A 17820-nucleotide genomic window follows, 5' to 3' on the forward strand; every position below is an offset into this window, starting at 1 on the left:
GCCATTGCCACAGATGGCGGTGGAGACTATCATTGGGTATTTTTCAAGCAGAGATTGATAGGTTCTTGATTAGTGAGGGTGTCAAAGGCTACAGGGAGAAGGCAGGAGAATGGGGTGGAGAGGGAAAGATAGATCAGCCATGATTGAAAGGTGGAGTAGACTTAATGGGCCGAATGGCCTAATTCTGCTCCCAGGTCTCATGTCAAATAGTCCTGATCTGCCAATCTAGTGGATCCCTTTGAAGTAATTCTCTACACATGTCCATGACTTCTCTGTTTCATATTATTATGAAAGTTTAGTTTAGTTTAGAGATACAGTGATGAAAAAGGCCCTTCAGCCCACCGAGTCCGCGCTGACCAACGATTCCCATACACTATTTCTAACCTAGGTGGTGGAGACCAAGTCATGCGTATTTTTAAAGCGGAGATCGATAGTTTCTTGATTAGTGAGGGCGTCAAAGGTTACGGGGAGAAGGCAGGAGAATGGGGTTGGGAGGGAAAGATAGATCAGTCATGATTGAATGGTGGAGTAGACTCAATGGGCCGATTGGCTAATTCTGGACGGATGAATTATTGAATTACATTTGGCAGCACTGAATAAAGATTTTTTCCATCATATTCATTTCTAAATCTCTGCAATCTTTCGCTCTTTGTTCAGGGACGTGGTAAGTCTAATGATCAGGACGCAGAAGACAGAATGAATAATTTACCTCATGGCCTAAACAACTTAGGCAGTAAGGTGAGTATTTGGAAATAAAATGTTGGGGTCATTTTGGAGGGATGGGAGGGAGAAGAGGGGAGGAAAGAGGGAAAAGAGGGAGAGGGAATGAGGGGAAAGAAGGGGGGAAAGAAGGGAATGAGAGTGGAGAGGGGGGAAAGAGGGATTGGGAAGAGGGAAGGGAGGATGAGGGAGGGGAGGGGGAGTTGGGGTAGAGGGAGCAAGGGGGTAGAGGGAGGTGGGGTAAGGGTATAGAGGGGAGAAAGGGGGGAGAGAGATGGGAGTAAGAGTTGGGGAGAGGGGGCAAAGGGGGAAGAGGGTGGGCAAGGGGCAAAGAGGGTGATGTGAGGGTGAGGGAGGAAGAGGAGGTGGAGAAAGGGGAGGGGAGAGGGGCACATGGGGGGTTAGGGGGAGGGAGAGGGGAGTAGATAAAGGTGGTGAAGAGGTGAGGGGCAAAGATGGCAATGGAGGGGAAGAGGGGAGGGATGGGGCAGAAAGCGGGGGCAAGTGGTGGGAATGGGAGGGGAGAGGAGGGGGGAGGAGGGGATAGAGAGAGGGCAAGAGGGGGAAGAGGAGCAAGGGGGAAGAAGGGAATGAGGGAAAAACAGGAGAGCAAGGGTGAGAAGAAGTGGGGAAAGGGAAGGGGGAGGGAGAGGAGAAAAAGGAAAAAGAGGGATGGGGAAGAGGGGAGTGGGATGGGGAAGGGAGGGAGGATTTAAGGGGAAGAAAGGGGACGGTCGGGGTTTGGAGATGTTAATGGAGAGTTGCTGGATGTTGCATAAAGCGGAGGATTGGCTGATACAGAGTGCAAGGCCAGCCAGGGCCCAGGGCAGTGGAGGGAAGTGATGGGATGGGTGAGGGAGGGGCAAAGAGGGGAGAGGATGGAGGGGGAGGGATGGGGGCAGAAAGCGGGGGGGGGGGGCAAGTGGTAGGAACAGGAGGGGAGGGGAAGAGGGGTAGAGATGGGGAGGGGGTTGATGGGGTAGAAAGGGGAGGGGGAATGATGTAGAGAGGGGGACGTGGGGGTGTTTTGTAGATGTTAGTGGGGAGTTGCTGGATGTTGTATGAGTGGAGGCTGGGCTGGGGCAGAGTGAGCTGGACCTGGTGTGCTTGTTGCCGTAGGTGGAGATGGTGTTCTGGTTGCTGTCCATGCTGGCCACCCGGGACAAGGAGGACATGTCGCGGACCTTGCTGGCCATGTCCAGCTCTCAGGACAGCTGCGTGGCCATGCGCAAGTCGGGCTGCCTGCCGCTGCTCATCCAGCTGCTGCACGACAGCGAGCGGGAGGCCGCAGGCTCCGCCGCCGACGGGGGCAACAAGGAGGCCCGGGCCCGGGCCAGCGCCGCCCTCCACAACATCGTCTACTCGCAGCCCGACGAGGGCCAGGCCAAGCGGGAGATGCGTGTCCTCCATGTACTGGAGCAGGTGCGGCTCTACTGTGACTCCTGCTGGGAGTGGCTGGACAACAGAGCAACGGGAAACAGCACCGAGACCAACAACCGTGAGTACTGCCAGGGGGAGGGGGGAGGGGAAAGGGGGGAGGAGGTGGGGGGAATGGGGGGAAAGGAAAGTGAAGGAGGGAAGCGGTGAAGAAAGGGGAGGAAGGCGGGAAAGTGAGGGAAGAGGGGGGAATAGGGAAGCAGAGGGGGAAGAAGGGGGAGGAGGGGGATAAGAGTTGGGGAAGGGGGAGGGAGGGGGGAATAGGGGGGGAAGGGGAGTAAAGAAAAGAGGGGAAGAAGGAGGGAAGAGGTGGGGAAAGGGGGAAGAGATGGAGAGAGGGGGAAGAGGGAGGGAGGGGGAAAGGGGGGAGAGGAGGGGAAAGTGGGGAGGGAGGGGGGACTAGTGGGGAAGGGGAGTGAAGAAGAGGGGGAGAGGGAGGGAAGAGTTGGAGAAAGGGGGAAGAGATGGAGAGAGGGGGGAAGCGGTGGTGAAAGGGGGTAGGGAGGGAGGAGAGGGGAATAGGGGGAGTGGAAAAGAGGGGCAGCAAGAAAGAGGGGGAGGAAGGGGGGAGGAGAGGAGAGGAAAGAAGAGGGGGAGATGAAGATGTCAAACATAATGCCGTTAAATTGATCTCCTCAGCCTGTACATGATCCATATCTCTCTATTCCCTGCACTTCCACGTGCCCATTTAAATGCCTCATCAAAACTAGAGTCATACCTGCCTCCACCACCACCTCGGGCAATGTGTTCCAGGCCTCCATTACTCTCTGTATAAAAAAACCTGCCCAGCACATCTCCATTAAATATTCCCCCTCTCACTTTATGGCCATGCCCTCTGGTGTTGGACAAGTCCCCTCCTCATGGTATATGATAATCAAAAAATACAATACCTTTAACCATAATGGGCAGTAACCATATTAATGTAAATACTGGTCCATCGTACAACCTAAGATACTGTCCATAGATGATCACAGTTGCTGAGATTAGTCTTGTGCAGTGCCCAAGAGCCTAATTGTTGCTTGGAAGAAGTTGTTCTTGAACCTGGAGGACATGGTTTTCAGGTTCTTGTATGTTCTTCCCTGACGGTGGTGGTGAGATGAGAGTGTGGACATGGCCAGGGTGGTGTGGCCTTCACTGATATTAGCTGCTCTTTTTGAGGCAGAGCCTGCTATGGATCCCTTTGATGGTGGGGAGGTCAGCACTTGCCCACGTCACGCCCCGGTCACGCCCTCTTCCCCCCCTCTCCCATCAGGCAAAAGGTACAGAAGTGTGAAAACGCACAGCTCCAGATTCACGGACAGTTTCTTCCCAGCTGTTATTGGGCAACTGAACCGTCCCATCCACAACTAGAGAGCAGTCCTGAACTATTATCATTGGTGACCCTCGGACTATCCTTGATCAGACCTTGCTGGCTTTACCTTGCACGAAACATTATTCCCTTATCATGTATCTATGCACTGCAAATGGCTCGATTGTAATCATGTATTGTTTTTCCGCTGACTGGATAGGACGCAACAGAAGCTTTTCACTGTACTTCGGTACATGTGTCAATAAACTAAACTAAACTAAACTAAACTACCTGTGATGGGGGGCAGTGTCTACCACTCTCTATAGTCTCCTTCGTTCCTGGGAGGAAGAAAAAGAGAAAAGGAATATTTAGTTTCGTTTGGTTTATTCTCGTCATGTTCACAGTGAAAATCTTTTTTGTTGCATATTGTCCAGTCGGTGTGGAGACTATATGTAATCACAACCAAGCCGCCCACTGTGTACAGATACAGGACCAGGTTAGAGCGGATGCTCAAGTCAAGTCAAGTTTATTTGTCACATACACATACAAGATAAGAAGTGCAGTGAAATGAAAGGTCACCCACAGTCCAGCAATAGAGCAATAAAAATAAACAATCACAACCAACACAAAACACACAAAAAAAAAGAAACATCCATCCCAGTGAGTCTCCTCCAGTCACCTCCTCACTGTGATGGAAGGCCAGAATGTCTTTTCTCTTCCCCTGCCGTCTTCTCCCGCGGTCAGGCTGTTGAAGTTGCCACGTTCCAGGCCGCGCCGGACGGTGAAAGGTCCGCAGTGGGCCGACCCAAGCCCCGCGGTCCGGGGCTGGCGAAGACGCTGCCGCTGCACATCGGGGCGGTCGTGGCTCCCGACATTGAAGCCCCCGCCGAGCAGAGAAAATCCCGCGGCCTATTTCAGGACCAGATTCAGGCCATTCGGCTATTTGCAGTGTCTCACCGTGACCGATCCTCATCCTGAGCACCGCTTCCCTGCAGTAATCCCTTGACTCATTGAAACATAGCAAATAGGTGCAGGAGTAGGCCATTCAGCCCTTCGAGCCAGCACCGCCATTCAATATGTTCACGGCTGATCATCCAAAATCAGTACTCCGTTCCTGCTTTCTCCCCATATCCCTTGATTCCATTAGCCCTAAGTGCTATATCTAACTCTCTCTTGAATGCATCCAGTGAATTGGCCTCCACTGCCTTCTGTGGCAGAGAATTCCACAGATTCACAACTCTCTGGTTGAAATGTTTTTCCTCATCTCAGTCCTAAATGGCCTACCTCTTAAACTGTGACCCCTGGTTCTGGACTCCTCCAACATCGGCAACATTGTTCCTACATCTAGCTTGTCCAATCCCTTTAGAATTTTATATGTTTCCATAAGATTCCTTCTCATCCTTGTAAATTCCAGTGAATACAAGTCCAGTCGATCCATTCCTTCATCACATGTCAGTCCCACCGTCCCGGAAATTAACCTGATTAGCCTACGCTGTACTCCCTCAATACCAATAGGAGACCAAGACTGCACACAATACTCCAGGTGTGGTCTCACCAGGGCCCTGTACAACTGCAGTAGGACCTCCTTGCTCCTATACTCCAATCCTCTCGTTATGAAGGCCAACATGCCATTAGCTTTCTTCACTGCCTGCTGTACCTGCATGCTTACTTTCCGTGACTGATGTACAAGGACACCCAGGTCTCGTTGCACCTCCCCTTTTCCTAATCTGACACCATTCAGATAATAATCTGCCTTCTTGTTCTTGCCACCAGAGTGGATAACCTCACATTTATCCACATTATACTGTATCTGCCATGCATCTGCCCACTCACACAACCTATCCAAGTCACCCTGCAGCCTCATAGCATCCTCCTCCCAGCTCACACTGCCACCCAGCTTTGTGTCATCCGCAAACGTGGAGATGTTACATTTAATTCCTTCGTCTAAATCGTTAATGAATATTGTAAATAACTGGGGTCCCAGCACTGAGCCTTGCGGCACCCCTCTAATCACTGCCTGCCGTTCTGAAAAGGACCCGTTAATTCCTACTCTTTGCTTCCTGTCTGACAACCAGTTCTCTATCCATGTCAATACCATAGAGTCTCAGAGTCATAGCGTGATACAGCATGGAAACATGCTCTTCAGCCAACTTGCCCACACCGGCCAACATGTCCCAGCTCAACTGCTCCCACCTGCCTGCGTTTGGCCCATATCCCTCCAAACCTGTCCTATATATGTACCTGTCCATTTCTTAAATGTCTCATTTAATGTCTTAAAATCTCTGCCTTAAATATACTCAGCCAGGCAAAACATCAACTAGGCATCAATCCGATCAAACCTTTAAAAGCTTTGTGCATTCCAGAGGTCACCTCCCGTTCAGCAAAGTTCAATAGATTACCAGCTGATAGAGCTGTTTTGTTAAGTGATTGAAAATTGATCGAAGCCCAGCCCAGCTTCTGTGACGTTTTCTGTGTTAAATCACGCAAATCAAGAAATGTGACATGGAACTTAGAGCTATAGAATCATATAGTGTGGAAACAGGCCCTTTTACCCAACTTGCCCACATCGACCAACATGCCCCATCTACAGTAGTCCCACCTGCCTGCATTTGGCCCATACCCCTCTAAACCTGTTCTATCCCTGTAACTGTCCAAATGTTCCTTAATGGTTGTGATACTACCTCCTCCAGCAGCTCGTTCCATATACCCACCATCCTCAGTGTGAAAAAGTTACCCCTCAGGTTCCTATTAAATCTTTCCCCCCCCCATCTCACCTTAAACCTATATTCTCCAGATCTCTATTCCCCTACTCTGGGCAAGAGACTCTGTGCATTTACCCGATCTATTCCTCTCATAATTTTACACACTTCCTGCCACAAGTACCCCTCGTGACCAACAATGCATTCAAGGCGTGTATAGTTTAGTTTAGTTTAGAGTTACAGCATGGAAACAGCCCCTTTGGCCCAACGAGTCCTTGTCTGGTGTTAAATGGTGTTGTTTTCTTTTCTCTTGTAGTGCCGTTACCCATTGAACCTCAGATCTGCCAGGCAATGTGCGCCATAATGAAGCTGTCCTTCGATGAGGAGTACCGACGAGCAATGAATGAGCTAGGCAAGTTGCAACCATGGTCTTTTCCTTTCTCGCTTCGTTGTTCTCTCTGCGTGCCCATGTACAAGACACAGTTTGCAGTAGTGTGACAGGAAGCACTCCATTTCCAAATCCAACTGGACTCAAGAAGCTTAACATCATCTAGGATAAGGCAATCCACTTAATTGGTTTACTATCCACCAACCCAAACGTTCATTCTCTCCCCCTTCAGTAACTGCAGTGCTTACCATCTACAAAATGTGCCTGCCTATGCTATTCCAGCATCACCTCTCAAATATGCATCATTCACCACCAAGAACAGCATGGAAGTAGATTCATGATTCCTAAACCAAGTTGCACACTATCCAGACTGAAATAAATCTGTTTCTTCAAGGCCATTGGCTATAAATCCTTACCACATTATGGGAATTATTCACCATATACAGTAGACTACAACAGTTCAAGAAAAAGACTCACTAACAATTTCTCAAGGTTAATTACGGATGGATCTTAGGGTATTAGAGTCATAGAACCATAAAGTCACACAGCATTGGAAAGATGCCCTTCGGCCCAACTTGCCCACACCGGCCAACATGTCCCAGCTACACTAGTCTCACCTGCCCGCGTTTGGCCCATATCTCTCCAAACCTGTCCTATCCATGTACCTATCTGTTTCATTCTTGCTATTGAGGGCGTGCAGCGTAGGTTTACTAGGCTAATTCCCGGAATGGCGGGACTGTCATATGTTGAAAGACTGGAGCGACTAGGCTTGTATACACTGGAATTTAGAAGGATGAGAGGGGATCTTATCGAAACGTTTAAGATTATTAAGGGGTTGGACACGTTAGAGGCAGGAAACATGTTCCCAATGTTGGGGGAGTCCAGAACCAGGGGCCACAGTTTAAGAATAAGGGGTAGGCCATTTAGAACAGAGATGAGGAAAAACTTTTTCAGTCAGAGAGTTGTAAATCTGTGGAATTCTCTGCCTCAGAAGGCAGTGGAGGCCAATTCTCTGAATGCATTCAAGAGAGAGCTAGATAGAGCTCTTAAGGACAGTGGATTCAGGGGGTATGGGGAGAAGGCAGGAACGGGGTACTGATTGAGAATCAGCCATGATCACATTGAATGGCGGTGCTGGCTCGAAGGGCCGAATGACCTACTCCTGCACCTATTGTCTATTGTCTATAAAATGTTGGGATAGTCCCTGCCTCAACTACCTCCTCTGGCAGCTTGTTCCATACACACACCACTCTTTGTGTGAAAAAGTTACTCCTCAGATTCCTATTAAATCTCTTCCCCTTCACCTTAAACTTATGTCCACTAGTCCTTGATCCCCCTGCTCTGGGCAAGAGACTGTCTGCATCTACCCGATCTATTCCTCTCATGATTTTATATACCTCTATAAGATCACCCCTCATCCTCTTGCGCTCCAAGGAATAAAGCTGGTCTTCTCATTGCCACTCTCGTCCTGAAAATATGAATGAAAAAATGTTCATCGACTAGACCAAATCTCTCCTGTGGGCAAACTGATCTTAATGGGAAAAATAATTATTTATTTAATGTTGTAAAGCACTGGAATGCCGATGAATCATAGAAATCCTGCAAATGTGAATACGTTCTATGTATTCTTCCCAGAGGAAGGGAAACCATTTAGGTAAATAATCATTCAAGATTTTCTACCTGATCCTCAGTCAGTGGTCTTAAATGTACAACCTTTCAATATAAATGCCTCTGGAATGTGATTAGAGTCTTAGTCAGGCCCTTCGGTCCTGCTCATCCATGCCGACCAATACGCCCCATCTAAGCTAGTCCAACTTTCCGGAGTTTGGCCCATATCCCTCCGAACCTTTCCTGTTCATGTACCTGTCCATATTTATTTTAAATGGTTGTACCTGCCTCAACAATTTCCTCTGGCAGCCCGTTCTATATATCCACCACCCTCTGTGCGAAAAAGTTGTCCCTCGGGTTCCTATTAAATCTTTCCCCTCTCACTTTAAATCTATGCCCTCTAGTTCTTGAATCCCTACCCCCATCGAAAAGGAATCAGTGCATTCACCCTATCTATTAGCCTCATGATTTTATAGGCCTCTATAAAGTCACCCCTCAGCATCTTGCGCTCCAAGGAATAAAGTCCTAGCCTGCCCAACCTTTGGCTCAGGCCCTGGCGTCCTGGCAACATCCTTGTAAATCGTCTCTGCACTCTTTCCAGCCAAGCGGCATCTTTTCTTTAGCAGGGGGACCAAAACTGAACACAAGGCTCCAAATGCCTTGTACAAATATAACACAATGCCCTGACTTCTATACTCAATTTCCTGACTGCTAAAGGCCAATGTGCCAAAAGTGTTCTTCACCACCCTATCTCCCATTTCAGGGAACTATGTACTTGTACTCCTTGATCTCTCTTCTCTACAACACTCCCCAGGGTCATACAATGCGAAGTTCCTGCCCTAATTTGACACCCCAAAGTTCAATACAATACAATACAATACAATATATCTTTAGTGTCATTGTACAGGGGTACAACGAGATTGGGAATGCTCCTCCCATACGATGCAATAAATTAATTAGAAACATAGAAACAGAAAATAGGTGCAGGAGTAGGCCATTCGGCCCTTCGAGCCTGCACCGCCATTCAATATGATCATGGCTGATCATCCATTAGCTAATCAGTATTAATTTAAACAACCTAATGAAACAAATTAGAAACAGTTTTAAAACAGAATAAAGTGCATGTAGGTCTGTGCCAGTTCGCTGTGCGATGTGACCATCCGGCTCAGCAGGACCGGTTCATGGCAGCTATGGCCCTGGGGATGAAGCTGTTCCTGAGTCTGGAGGTGCGGGCGTAGAATGCCTTGTAGCGTCTGCCCGATGGTAGAATTTCGAACAGACTATTGCAGGGGTGTGAGGAGTCTTTGTGAATGCTGGTGGCTTTTCTGAGGCATCGTGTGTTGTAGATGCCCTCCAAGGCTGGTAGCTGTGTTCACACTTACTTAAATTTTGTTTTCTTCTGGCTTGTGGAGCTTTATTCAGATTACAAGTCTACCAGATTTAAGTGCTGATTTCTGATCCTAATTCCAAGCATATTTAGTTCCACAAAAGAAGATTGATTAAAAAAAATATTGAATCAGTCATTGAAATTTTGGAGACCTGAATGAAAATTTATGTTCAAATTCCCATGAATCTGCTCACCTCTACTGGCTTAAGGAAGTCCAAGGGTCTGGATCTGATTCATAACTGGTTAAAAATGAACAGTGGAGATATAAAGAACAGCAGGTGCTGGAATCTTGAATACAAGACATCTGGACAGGTACAGGGATGGGAAAGGTTTAGGGGGATATGAGCCAAATGTGGGCAGATGAGATGAACATAGATGCGGCAGCTTGGTCAACAGGTGCAAGTTGGGCCGAAGGACCTGTTTTCATGCTGTCTGACTACAACTTTATACAACACGAAATGCTGGAGGATCGGTGCGGCACGGTGGCGCAGCGGTAGAGTTGCTGCCTTACAGTGCCAGAGAGCCGGGTTCGATCCCGACCACGGGTGCTGTCTGTACGGAGTTTGTACGTTCACCCTGTGACCTGCATAGGTTTTCCCTGGGAGCTCCGGTTTCCTCCCACACTCCAAAGATGTACAGGTTTGTATGTGTAATTGGCTTGGTAAAATTGTAAATTGTCCCTAGTGTGTAGGATAGTGTTACTGTGCAGGGATTGCTGGTTGGTACGGATTCAGTGGGCCGAAGGGCCTGTTTCCATGCTGTATCTTTAAACAAAACTAATGGTTCAATGGTTCAGAAAGCATCTGTGGAGGGAATAGACAGGTGACGTTTCAGGTCGAGAGTCCTGAATAGTGTTTGGAGCAGCTAAATTTGACAGAGAGGATCAATGCTGAGATGTTGCCAGGACTCGAGGGCCTGAGCCACAGGGAGAGGTTGAGCAGGCTAGAACTCTATCACTCAGAGTGCAGGAGGATGAGGGGTGGTCTTACAGAGGTGTACAAAATTATGAGAGGAATAGATCAGGTAGATGCACAGAGTCTCGAGAAACAGAACACATAGGTTTAAGGTGGGGGGGGGGGGGAAGATTTAATAGTTTCCTGAGGGGTAACTTTTTCACGCAAAGGTGGTAGGTGTATGGAACGAGCTGCCAGAGGAGGGAGTTGAGGCAGGTACTATCACAATGTTTAAGAAACCTTTGGACAGGTACATGGATAGAACAGGTTTAGAGGGATGCAGGCAGGTGGGACTAGTGTAGGTGGGACATGTTGGCCGGTGTGAGTAAGTGGGCCGAAGGGCCTGTTTCCATGCTGTATCACTCAATGACTCCATGTGAGATGGCTGTTGGTTTGTTTCTCCTCTGATACAGGAGGTTTGCAGGCAGTGGCAGAACTGCTTCAGGTGGACTGTGACATGTATGGGGCCACCAATGACCCTCTGAACTCGGCCCTCCGACGGTATGCAGGGATGGCCCTGACCAACCTCACCTTTGGAGATGTAGTCAACAAGGTGAGTGACCCTGCCTGGTGCAGGTCTATCTGCAAGTAATTGTAATTGTAATTCTTTTATTAGCCAAGTATGTAAAAACATACAAGGCATTTGATTTGCCATAGTCATACCAAAAACGCAACAAGACACACAACTACGTAAAAGTTAACATAAACATTCACCACAGCGTCTCCCCCACATTTCTCACTGTGATGGAAGTCAATAAAGTCTTATCTTCTTTCCTCCTTATTTTCCCACGGACGAGGCAGTCGAACCTTCCGCAGCCGACGATCGAAGCTCCCGCGATCGGGGCGGTCGAAGCTCCTGCGGTTAGAGCTCCCGAAGTCGGTCCCTAACCAAGGGACCGCGAGCACCACGAAGTTAAGTCCGCAGGCTCCCGTGGTTTGAGCTCCCGAAGTCGATCCCCAGCAAGAGGCCGCCAGCTCCACGATGTTAGGCCGTAGCGCGGACGGGGATACTATACGGAAAAGGGCGCATCTCTGTCGAGGAATGAGATTAACAAAAGTTACCCCAACCTCCCCACATAATACAAAACTAAAGATACACTAAAACAAACATTTAACAACAGACTAAAAACAACAAAAGTGGAAAAAGGACAAGACAGACTGTTGGCGAGGCCTTGGCACATGTTACTGGCCAAGGTGGCACAGAGCTAGAGTTGCTGCCTTACAGCGCCAGAGACCCAGGTGTGATCCTGACTACGGGCGCTTGTCTGTACGGAGTTTGTACGTTCACCCCGTGACTGCGTGGGTTTTCCCAGGATGCTCTGGTTCCCTCCCACACTCCAACGACGTACACGTTGGTAGGCTAATTGGCTTGATATCATTGTAAATTATCCCTAGTGTGTGTAGGATAGTGTTAGAGTCCGGGGATCGCTGGTGGGCATGGAGTCAGTGGGCAGAGGAGCCTGTTTCTGTGCTGCATGTCTGTGCTGTCTGTACGGAGTTTGTACATTCTCCCCGTGACCGCGTGGGTTTTCTGAGATCTTCGGTTTCCTCCCACACTCCAAAGACCTACAGGTGTGAAGGTTATTTGGCTTGGTATAAATGTAAATTGTCCCTAGTCGGTGGATCGCTGGATCGCTGGTCAAAGGGCCTGTATCCCTAAACTAAAATATGTTCAAATATTACTCTAAGCACACCGCCCACACAAATTGAAGATTAATGCGAAAAACAATTAAAGCGAACTGCCAAGATATTTTCCCAGGAATTTAAAATTCTGAGTGGATGAAAAAAAGAGGATTTGTGTATGTTTTGACAATTTATCTTAACCAACCTATTTAGGCACATTAATTAAGTTCCATTTATTATAAATAATTTATGACCTGAGCTCATCTCATCTGTGAATGAAATATAATCTGCCAGATCATGGGCAAACTCGTTAATCTCTTGCAAACAGTTAACGATCGGCCTGTCTGTGGGACATATTTGCCAGAGGGGCACGGTTGCTCTGAACCATAATTGGATTTCCTTCTCTGTCTTTCTTCCCTTCCAGCTTCCACAGCAAAAATGACACTTCCCAGGATCTTGACCCATGCGTTCAGTTTAAGGTGAAGGGGCAAAGATTTGATAGGAATCTGAGGGGTCACCTTGTCACACAAAGGGTGGAGGGTGTATGGAACAAGCTGCCGGAGGAGGTAGTTGAGGCAGGGACTATCCCCACATTTAAGAAACAGTTAGACAGGTACATGGATAGGACAGGTTTGGGGGGATATGGACCAAATGAGGCAGGTGGGGTTAGTGTAGCTGGGACATGCTGGCCGGTGTGGGCAAGATGGGCCGAAGGGCCTGTTTCCACACTGTATGACCCTATCCAATCCCCCACGCCATGGGACTTATGCAAAGTTTCATCCGAAACTGTCAGGGGTAGAAATTTGTCTTGTGTTATGAACATAGAACCTGGAACAGTATAGAGTAGGAATAGGTCCTTCAGCCCACAATGTCCATGATGTCAAGTTAAACTAATCTCTTTTGCCTGCATGTGATTCATATCCATCCATGCCCTGCATTTCCAAGTGCCTATCTAAAAGGCTCTTAAACGCCACTATCATATCTGCCACCACCACCACCCTTGGCAGCGAGTTCCAGGCACCCACCACTCTCTGTGTAAAATTAAAATCTCGACAGTGAAGCACCTTTTTCCGTATCGTATCCCCGTCCGCGCTATGGCCTAACATCGTGGAGCTGGCGGCCTCTTGCTGGGGATCGACTTCGGGAGCTCAAACCTCAGGAGCCTGCGGACTTAACCTTCACATCTTCTTTAAACGTTGCCTCTGTCACCTTAAAACTATGTCCAGTGAGGGGTGACACAGTGGTGCAGCGGTGGAGCTGTTGCCTTATCTCGACAGAGACCTGGGTTCGATCATGACTGTGCGTGCTGTCTGTGCAGAATTTGCACGTTCTCCCTGTGACCTCATGAGCTTTCTCCGGGTGTTCTGGTTTCCTCCCACATTCCAAAGACGTGTAGGTTTGTAGGTTAATCAGCTTCTGTACATTGTCCCTACTGTGTAGGATGGAACTAGTGTGATTGTTGATCATCACGGACTCGGTGGGTTGAAGGACCTGTTTCCACGCTGTATCTCTAAAGACAGAGTTGATTGATGGGTGGCATGGACTCGGTAGGTCGGTGATCGCTGGTATGCGGGGTCTCAGTGGGCTGAAGGACCTGTTTAAATGCTGGGTCTTTCAACCAACAAAAAAACCCAATTCGGGTCAGATCAAAGAGCTAAAGTAGTTCTAGATCACAAAAATGACTCCTTCAAAAATAGGATCTTGCTCTGGCGATTTAGCCCCCCCCCTGTGGGGCCACAGTGTGGTATTAAAGAGACATTTACAGGTGCAAAACCCTTGGACAAACCCAAGCCCATTTGTCTTGGTCAAAAATATCTTGATGAGAATGAATCACACTGCTCGGTAAATAAGATGTGCCAACTTATTGAGTATTCAGGACCTGGTTTCCTCTTGCAGGCTACACTGTGCTCGAGGAAAGGCTGCATGCAAAGTATCGTGGCCCAGTTAGAGTCCGACAGTGAAGACATACATCAGGTTAGTCATGAATTATTTTGTTCAAAAATACTTGGGGCATGATCCTGCAATGATATTAACCACAACTTAAAAACAAAATAAAAACAGGGCCTTTCATTTATGCATGATAAAATAGAGGGATATGGACCAAATGCAGGCAGGTGGGACTAATGTAGATGGGGGATGTTGGTCGGCATGGGCAAGTTGGGCCAAAGGGCCTGTTTCCAGACTGAATGACTGTAATACTATAAATATCATAGTCACACTGCACAGGAACAGGCCCGATGGTCCATGCCGGCCATTGTACCCATCAGCACCAATCGAACCTGCCCGCATCAGGACCATGCATTTCCATGACTTGGTAACTCAAGTGCAAAAAAATGATATTCATAAGTTCATTTGTAGGAGCTGATTTAGGCCACTCAGTTCACGAAGTCTACTCCGCCATTCAATCGTGGCTGATCTATCTTTCCCTCTCAACCCCATTCAATAGACAATAGACAATAGGTGCAGGAGGAGGCCATTCGGCCCTTCGAGCCAGCACCGCCATTCAATGTGATCAAGGCTGATCATTATCAATCAGTACCCCGTTCCTGCCTTCTCCCCATACCCCCGACTCCGCTATCCTTAAGAGCTCTATCTAGCCCTTACTAATCAGGAATCTGTCAATCTCCACCTTAAAAATATCCATTGATGTCCTCCACAGCCGTCTGTGGCAATGAATTCCACGGTTTCACCATCCTCTGACTAAAGAAATTCCTCCTCATCCCCTATCTAGTCCTTTTAATCTGAGGCTATGGCCTCTGGTCCTCGACTCTCCCACTAGTGGAAACATCCTCTCCACATCCAAGTCTTTCACTATTTGGTAAGTTTCAATGAGGTCCCCCTCATCCTTCTAAACTCCAACGAGTAACTTCTTCAAATTTAATTTAATTTGGACTTATCCTTTGACTGACTGCATGGGAATGTGCAAAATGGATTCAAGTGGAAAAATAGGTATTTTCGAATGTTTTATTGAAAACATTGAATAGAATTCAAAACATAATTTCTATTATCAAACAAAATCAAAACATAATCTAGAAAATAAGACAGTACAACACAGCAAAAGTTCCTTCGGCCAACAATGTCTGTGTCAAATAAGATGCCAAGACCTACTTTTATTTGTCGTATTTGCATTAATTGTCTTATTTGCATGTAACCCATTCTCTGCATATCCATGTGCCTAGCCAAAAGTATCTCAAACTCCACTATCGCATCTGCCTCCACTATCACCCCTGGCAGCACTATGTGTAAAAAAAAACTTGTGTCACACATCTCCTTTAAACTTTGCCCCTCTCAACTTAAGGCTATGCCCCTCTGTATTTGATATTTCTATCAATAGACAATAGGTGCAGGAGTAGGCCATTCGGCCCTTCAAGCCAGCACCGCCTTTCAATGTGATCATGGCTGATTATTCTCAATCAGTACCCCGTTCCTGCCTTCTCCCCATACCCCCTGACTCTGCTATCTTTAAGAGCTCTATCTAGCTCTCTCTTGAACGCATTCAAAGAATTGGCCTCCACGGCCTTCTGAGGCAGAGAATTCCATAGATTCACAACTCTCTGACTGAAAAAGTTTTTCCTCATCTCCGTTCTAAATGGCCTACCCCTTATTCTTAAACTGTGGCCCCTTGTTCTGGACTCCCCCAACATTGGGAACATGTTTCCTGCCTCTAACGTGTCCAACCCCTTAATAATCTTATACGTTTCGATAAGATCCCCTCTCATCCTTCTAAATTCCAGTGTATACAAGCCTAGTCGCTCCAGTCTTTCAACATATGACAGTCCCGCCATTCCGGGAATTAACCTCCTAAACCTACGCTGCATGCCCTCAATAGCAAGAATATCCTTCCTCAAATTTGGAGACCAAAACTGCACACAGTACTCCAGATGCGGTCTCACTAGGGCCCTGTACAACTGCAGAAGGACCTCTTTGCTCCTATACTCAACTGGTTGTAAAAGGTTCTGTCTACCTTATCTATGCTTCTTATAATTTCATAGACTTCTATCAGGTCTTCTCACAACCTTTTGACATTCCAGAGAAAACATTCCAATTTAGTCGGAATCATTTTCCCTCAGAAATATTCAGGCTGAGATTGAAACTGGTGGGAAGGTCAATTTGCATCGCCGAGGCTAATTCGCTAAGCTGCATTTTGCTAGTCCAGCCCCATTTGACAGCAAATGGGACTGGGCCAATGTGCACACTTGGTCAGCATGGACAAGGTGGGCTGAAGGGCCTGTTTCCGTGCTGTACAACTCTCAGGCTCGGACAGGCTTTGGTCAAAGTGTAACATTCACGTCCTGTTCCAGGTTGTGGCCAGTATTTTGAGGAACCTTTCGTGGCGAGCAGATGTCAACAGCAAGAGGATTCTGCGTGATGTCGCGAGTGTCACTGCACTGATGCAGTGTGCTCTAAAGGCAAAAAAGGTACCTTCTTATTAACTTAGCTCACAATTTCATTGCTAATCTGTGACTCCAATAACGAATAAACACAAAGTGCTGGAGTAATTCAGTGGGCCAGGCACCATCCCTGGAGAACATGGATAGCTGAACATGGATATGGGCGGCACAGTGGCACAGCGGTAGAGTTGCTGCCTAGTGTGTACAATAATGCTAGTGTACGGAGTGATCGCTGGTCGACACGGACTCGGTGGGCCGAAGGGCCTGTTTCCGTGCTGTATCTCTAAAGTCTATAGTCTAAAGGCGACGTGTTGGGCCGGGATCCTTCTTCAGACCATGGGAGAAAAGAAAGCTGGGAGATTGGGGAGGGCAGGGTTTGTCAGGCTTTGTCCTGCATGGTCATGCTTTGTCCACCCCCTCCACTCCTCCAGCTTTCTTTCCTCTCATCCCCGCAATCAGTCCGAAGAAGGGTCCCGATCCAAAACATCACCTATCCACATTCGCCAGGGATGCTGCCTGACCCGCTGAGTTACTCCAGCCTTTTTTGTCTTTCCTTGGTAAACTAGCATCTGCAGTTCCTTATTTCTTTAGTAACGAATGTTGGGAATAGATGTTCCTGCCATTGTGAGCACCAGAGGGAATCCATTTTCTGGGACCGGCATTTCAGAAAGAACCACATTACCTTAATGGTCTCAATCCATACTTAGATTTTATTTTAACGTTACACATGTACCTCGTTGAATTCAACAATTCCAGAAAACCAACCTTTCCGGTTTCTATCAGAACTGGCCAGTTCTCATGAAGGGTCACCACCTTGAGACACTGAGACACTTGTTTATCTCTGCACAGATGAGGTTTGGCTAGGTGTTCCCAGGATTACATAGAACATAAAACAGTACAGCACAGAAACAAGTCCTTCCTCTCATAATGTTTGTTCTGAACACGAAGCCAAGATAAACCAAACTCAGCTGCCTGCACATGATCCATATCTCTACATTCCCTGCACACCCATCTGCCGATCTCAAAGCCTCCTAAATGCCACATTCGTATATGCCTCCACCACCACCCCTGACAGCTTGTTCCAGGCACTCAGCACTTCCAAAAGAGGAAATGTAAAATATAAAGTTGGAGGAGGGATATGGAAGGAAGGGGGCAGAGCAGAGGGGAAAGAGGGGCTTAAAGGGGAAATGGGGGAGATGGGATTATGAAGGAGAGGAAAGCAGCAGATTGACGGGGGGGGGTTGGGAGATGGTGGGAGAAATGTGTGCTCATGGAACAAGGGAAGCAATCTGCTCTTCCACAACCCACAATGTCTGTGCCGAACAT

General features: G+C 47.7%; 1 protein-coding gene across 2 annotated transcripts in view; it reads left to right on the plus strand.

Annotated features, from left to right (window-relative positions):
* The window catches only part of apc2 (APC regulator of WNT signaling pathway 2), a 200303-nt gene that overhangs the window by 168384 nt on the left and 14099 nt on the right, over positions 1 to 17820 (plus strand). For both annotated transcript variants that reach the window (XM_078423873.1, XM_078423874.1), the window contains 6 exons: positions 658 to 738; positions 1840 to 2218; positions 6461 to 6556; positions 10894 to 11033; positions 14000 to 14077; positions 16405 to 16521. In XM_078423873.1, the coding sequence (XP_078279999.1) occupies positions 658 to 738; positions 1840 to 2218; positions 6461 to 6556; positions 10894 to 11033; positions 14000 to 14077; positions 16405 to 16521 (891 nt within the window). The remainder of the gene's footprint in view (positions 1 to 657; positions 739 to 1839; positions 2219 to 6460; positions 6557 to 10893; positions 11034 to 13999; positions 14078 to 16404; positions 16522 to 17820) is intronic.

The sequence above is a fragment of the Rhinoraja longicauda genome, chromosome 28 (assembly GCF_053455715.1).
Source record: "Rhinoraja longicauda isolate Sanriku21f chromosome 28, sRhiLon1.1, whole genome shotgun sequence".
Lineage (NCBI taxonomy): Eukaryota > Metazoa > Chordata > Chondrichthyes > Rajiformes > Arhynchobatidae > Rhinoraja > Rhinoraja longicauda.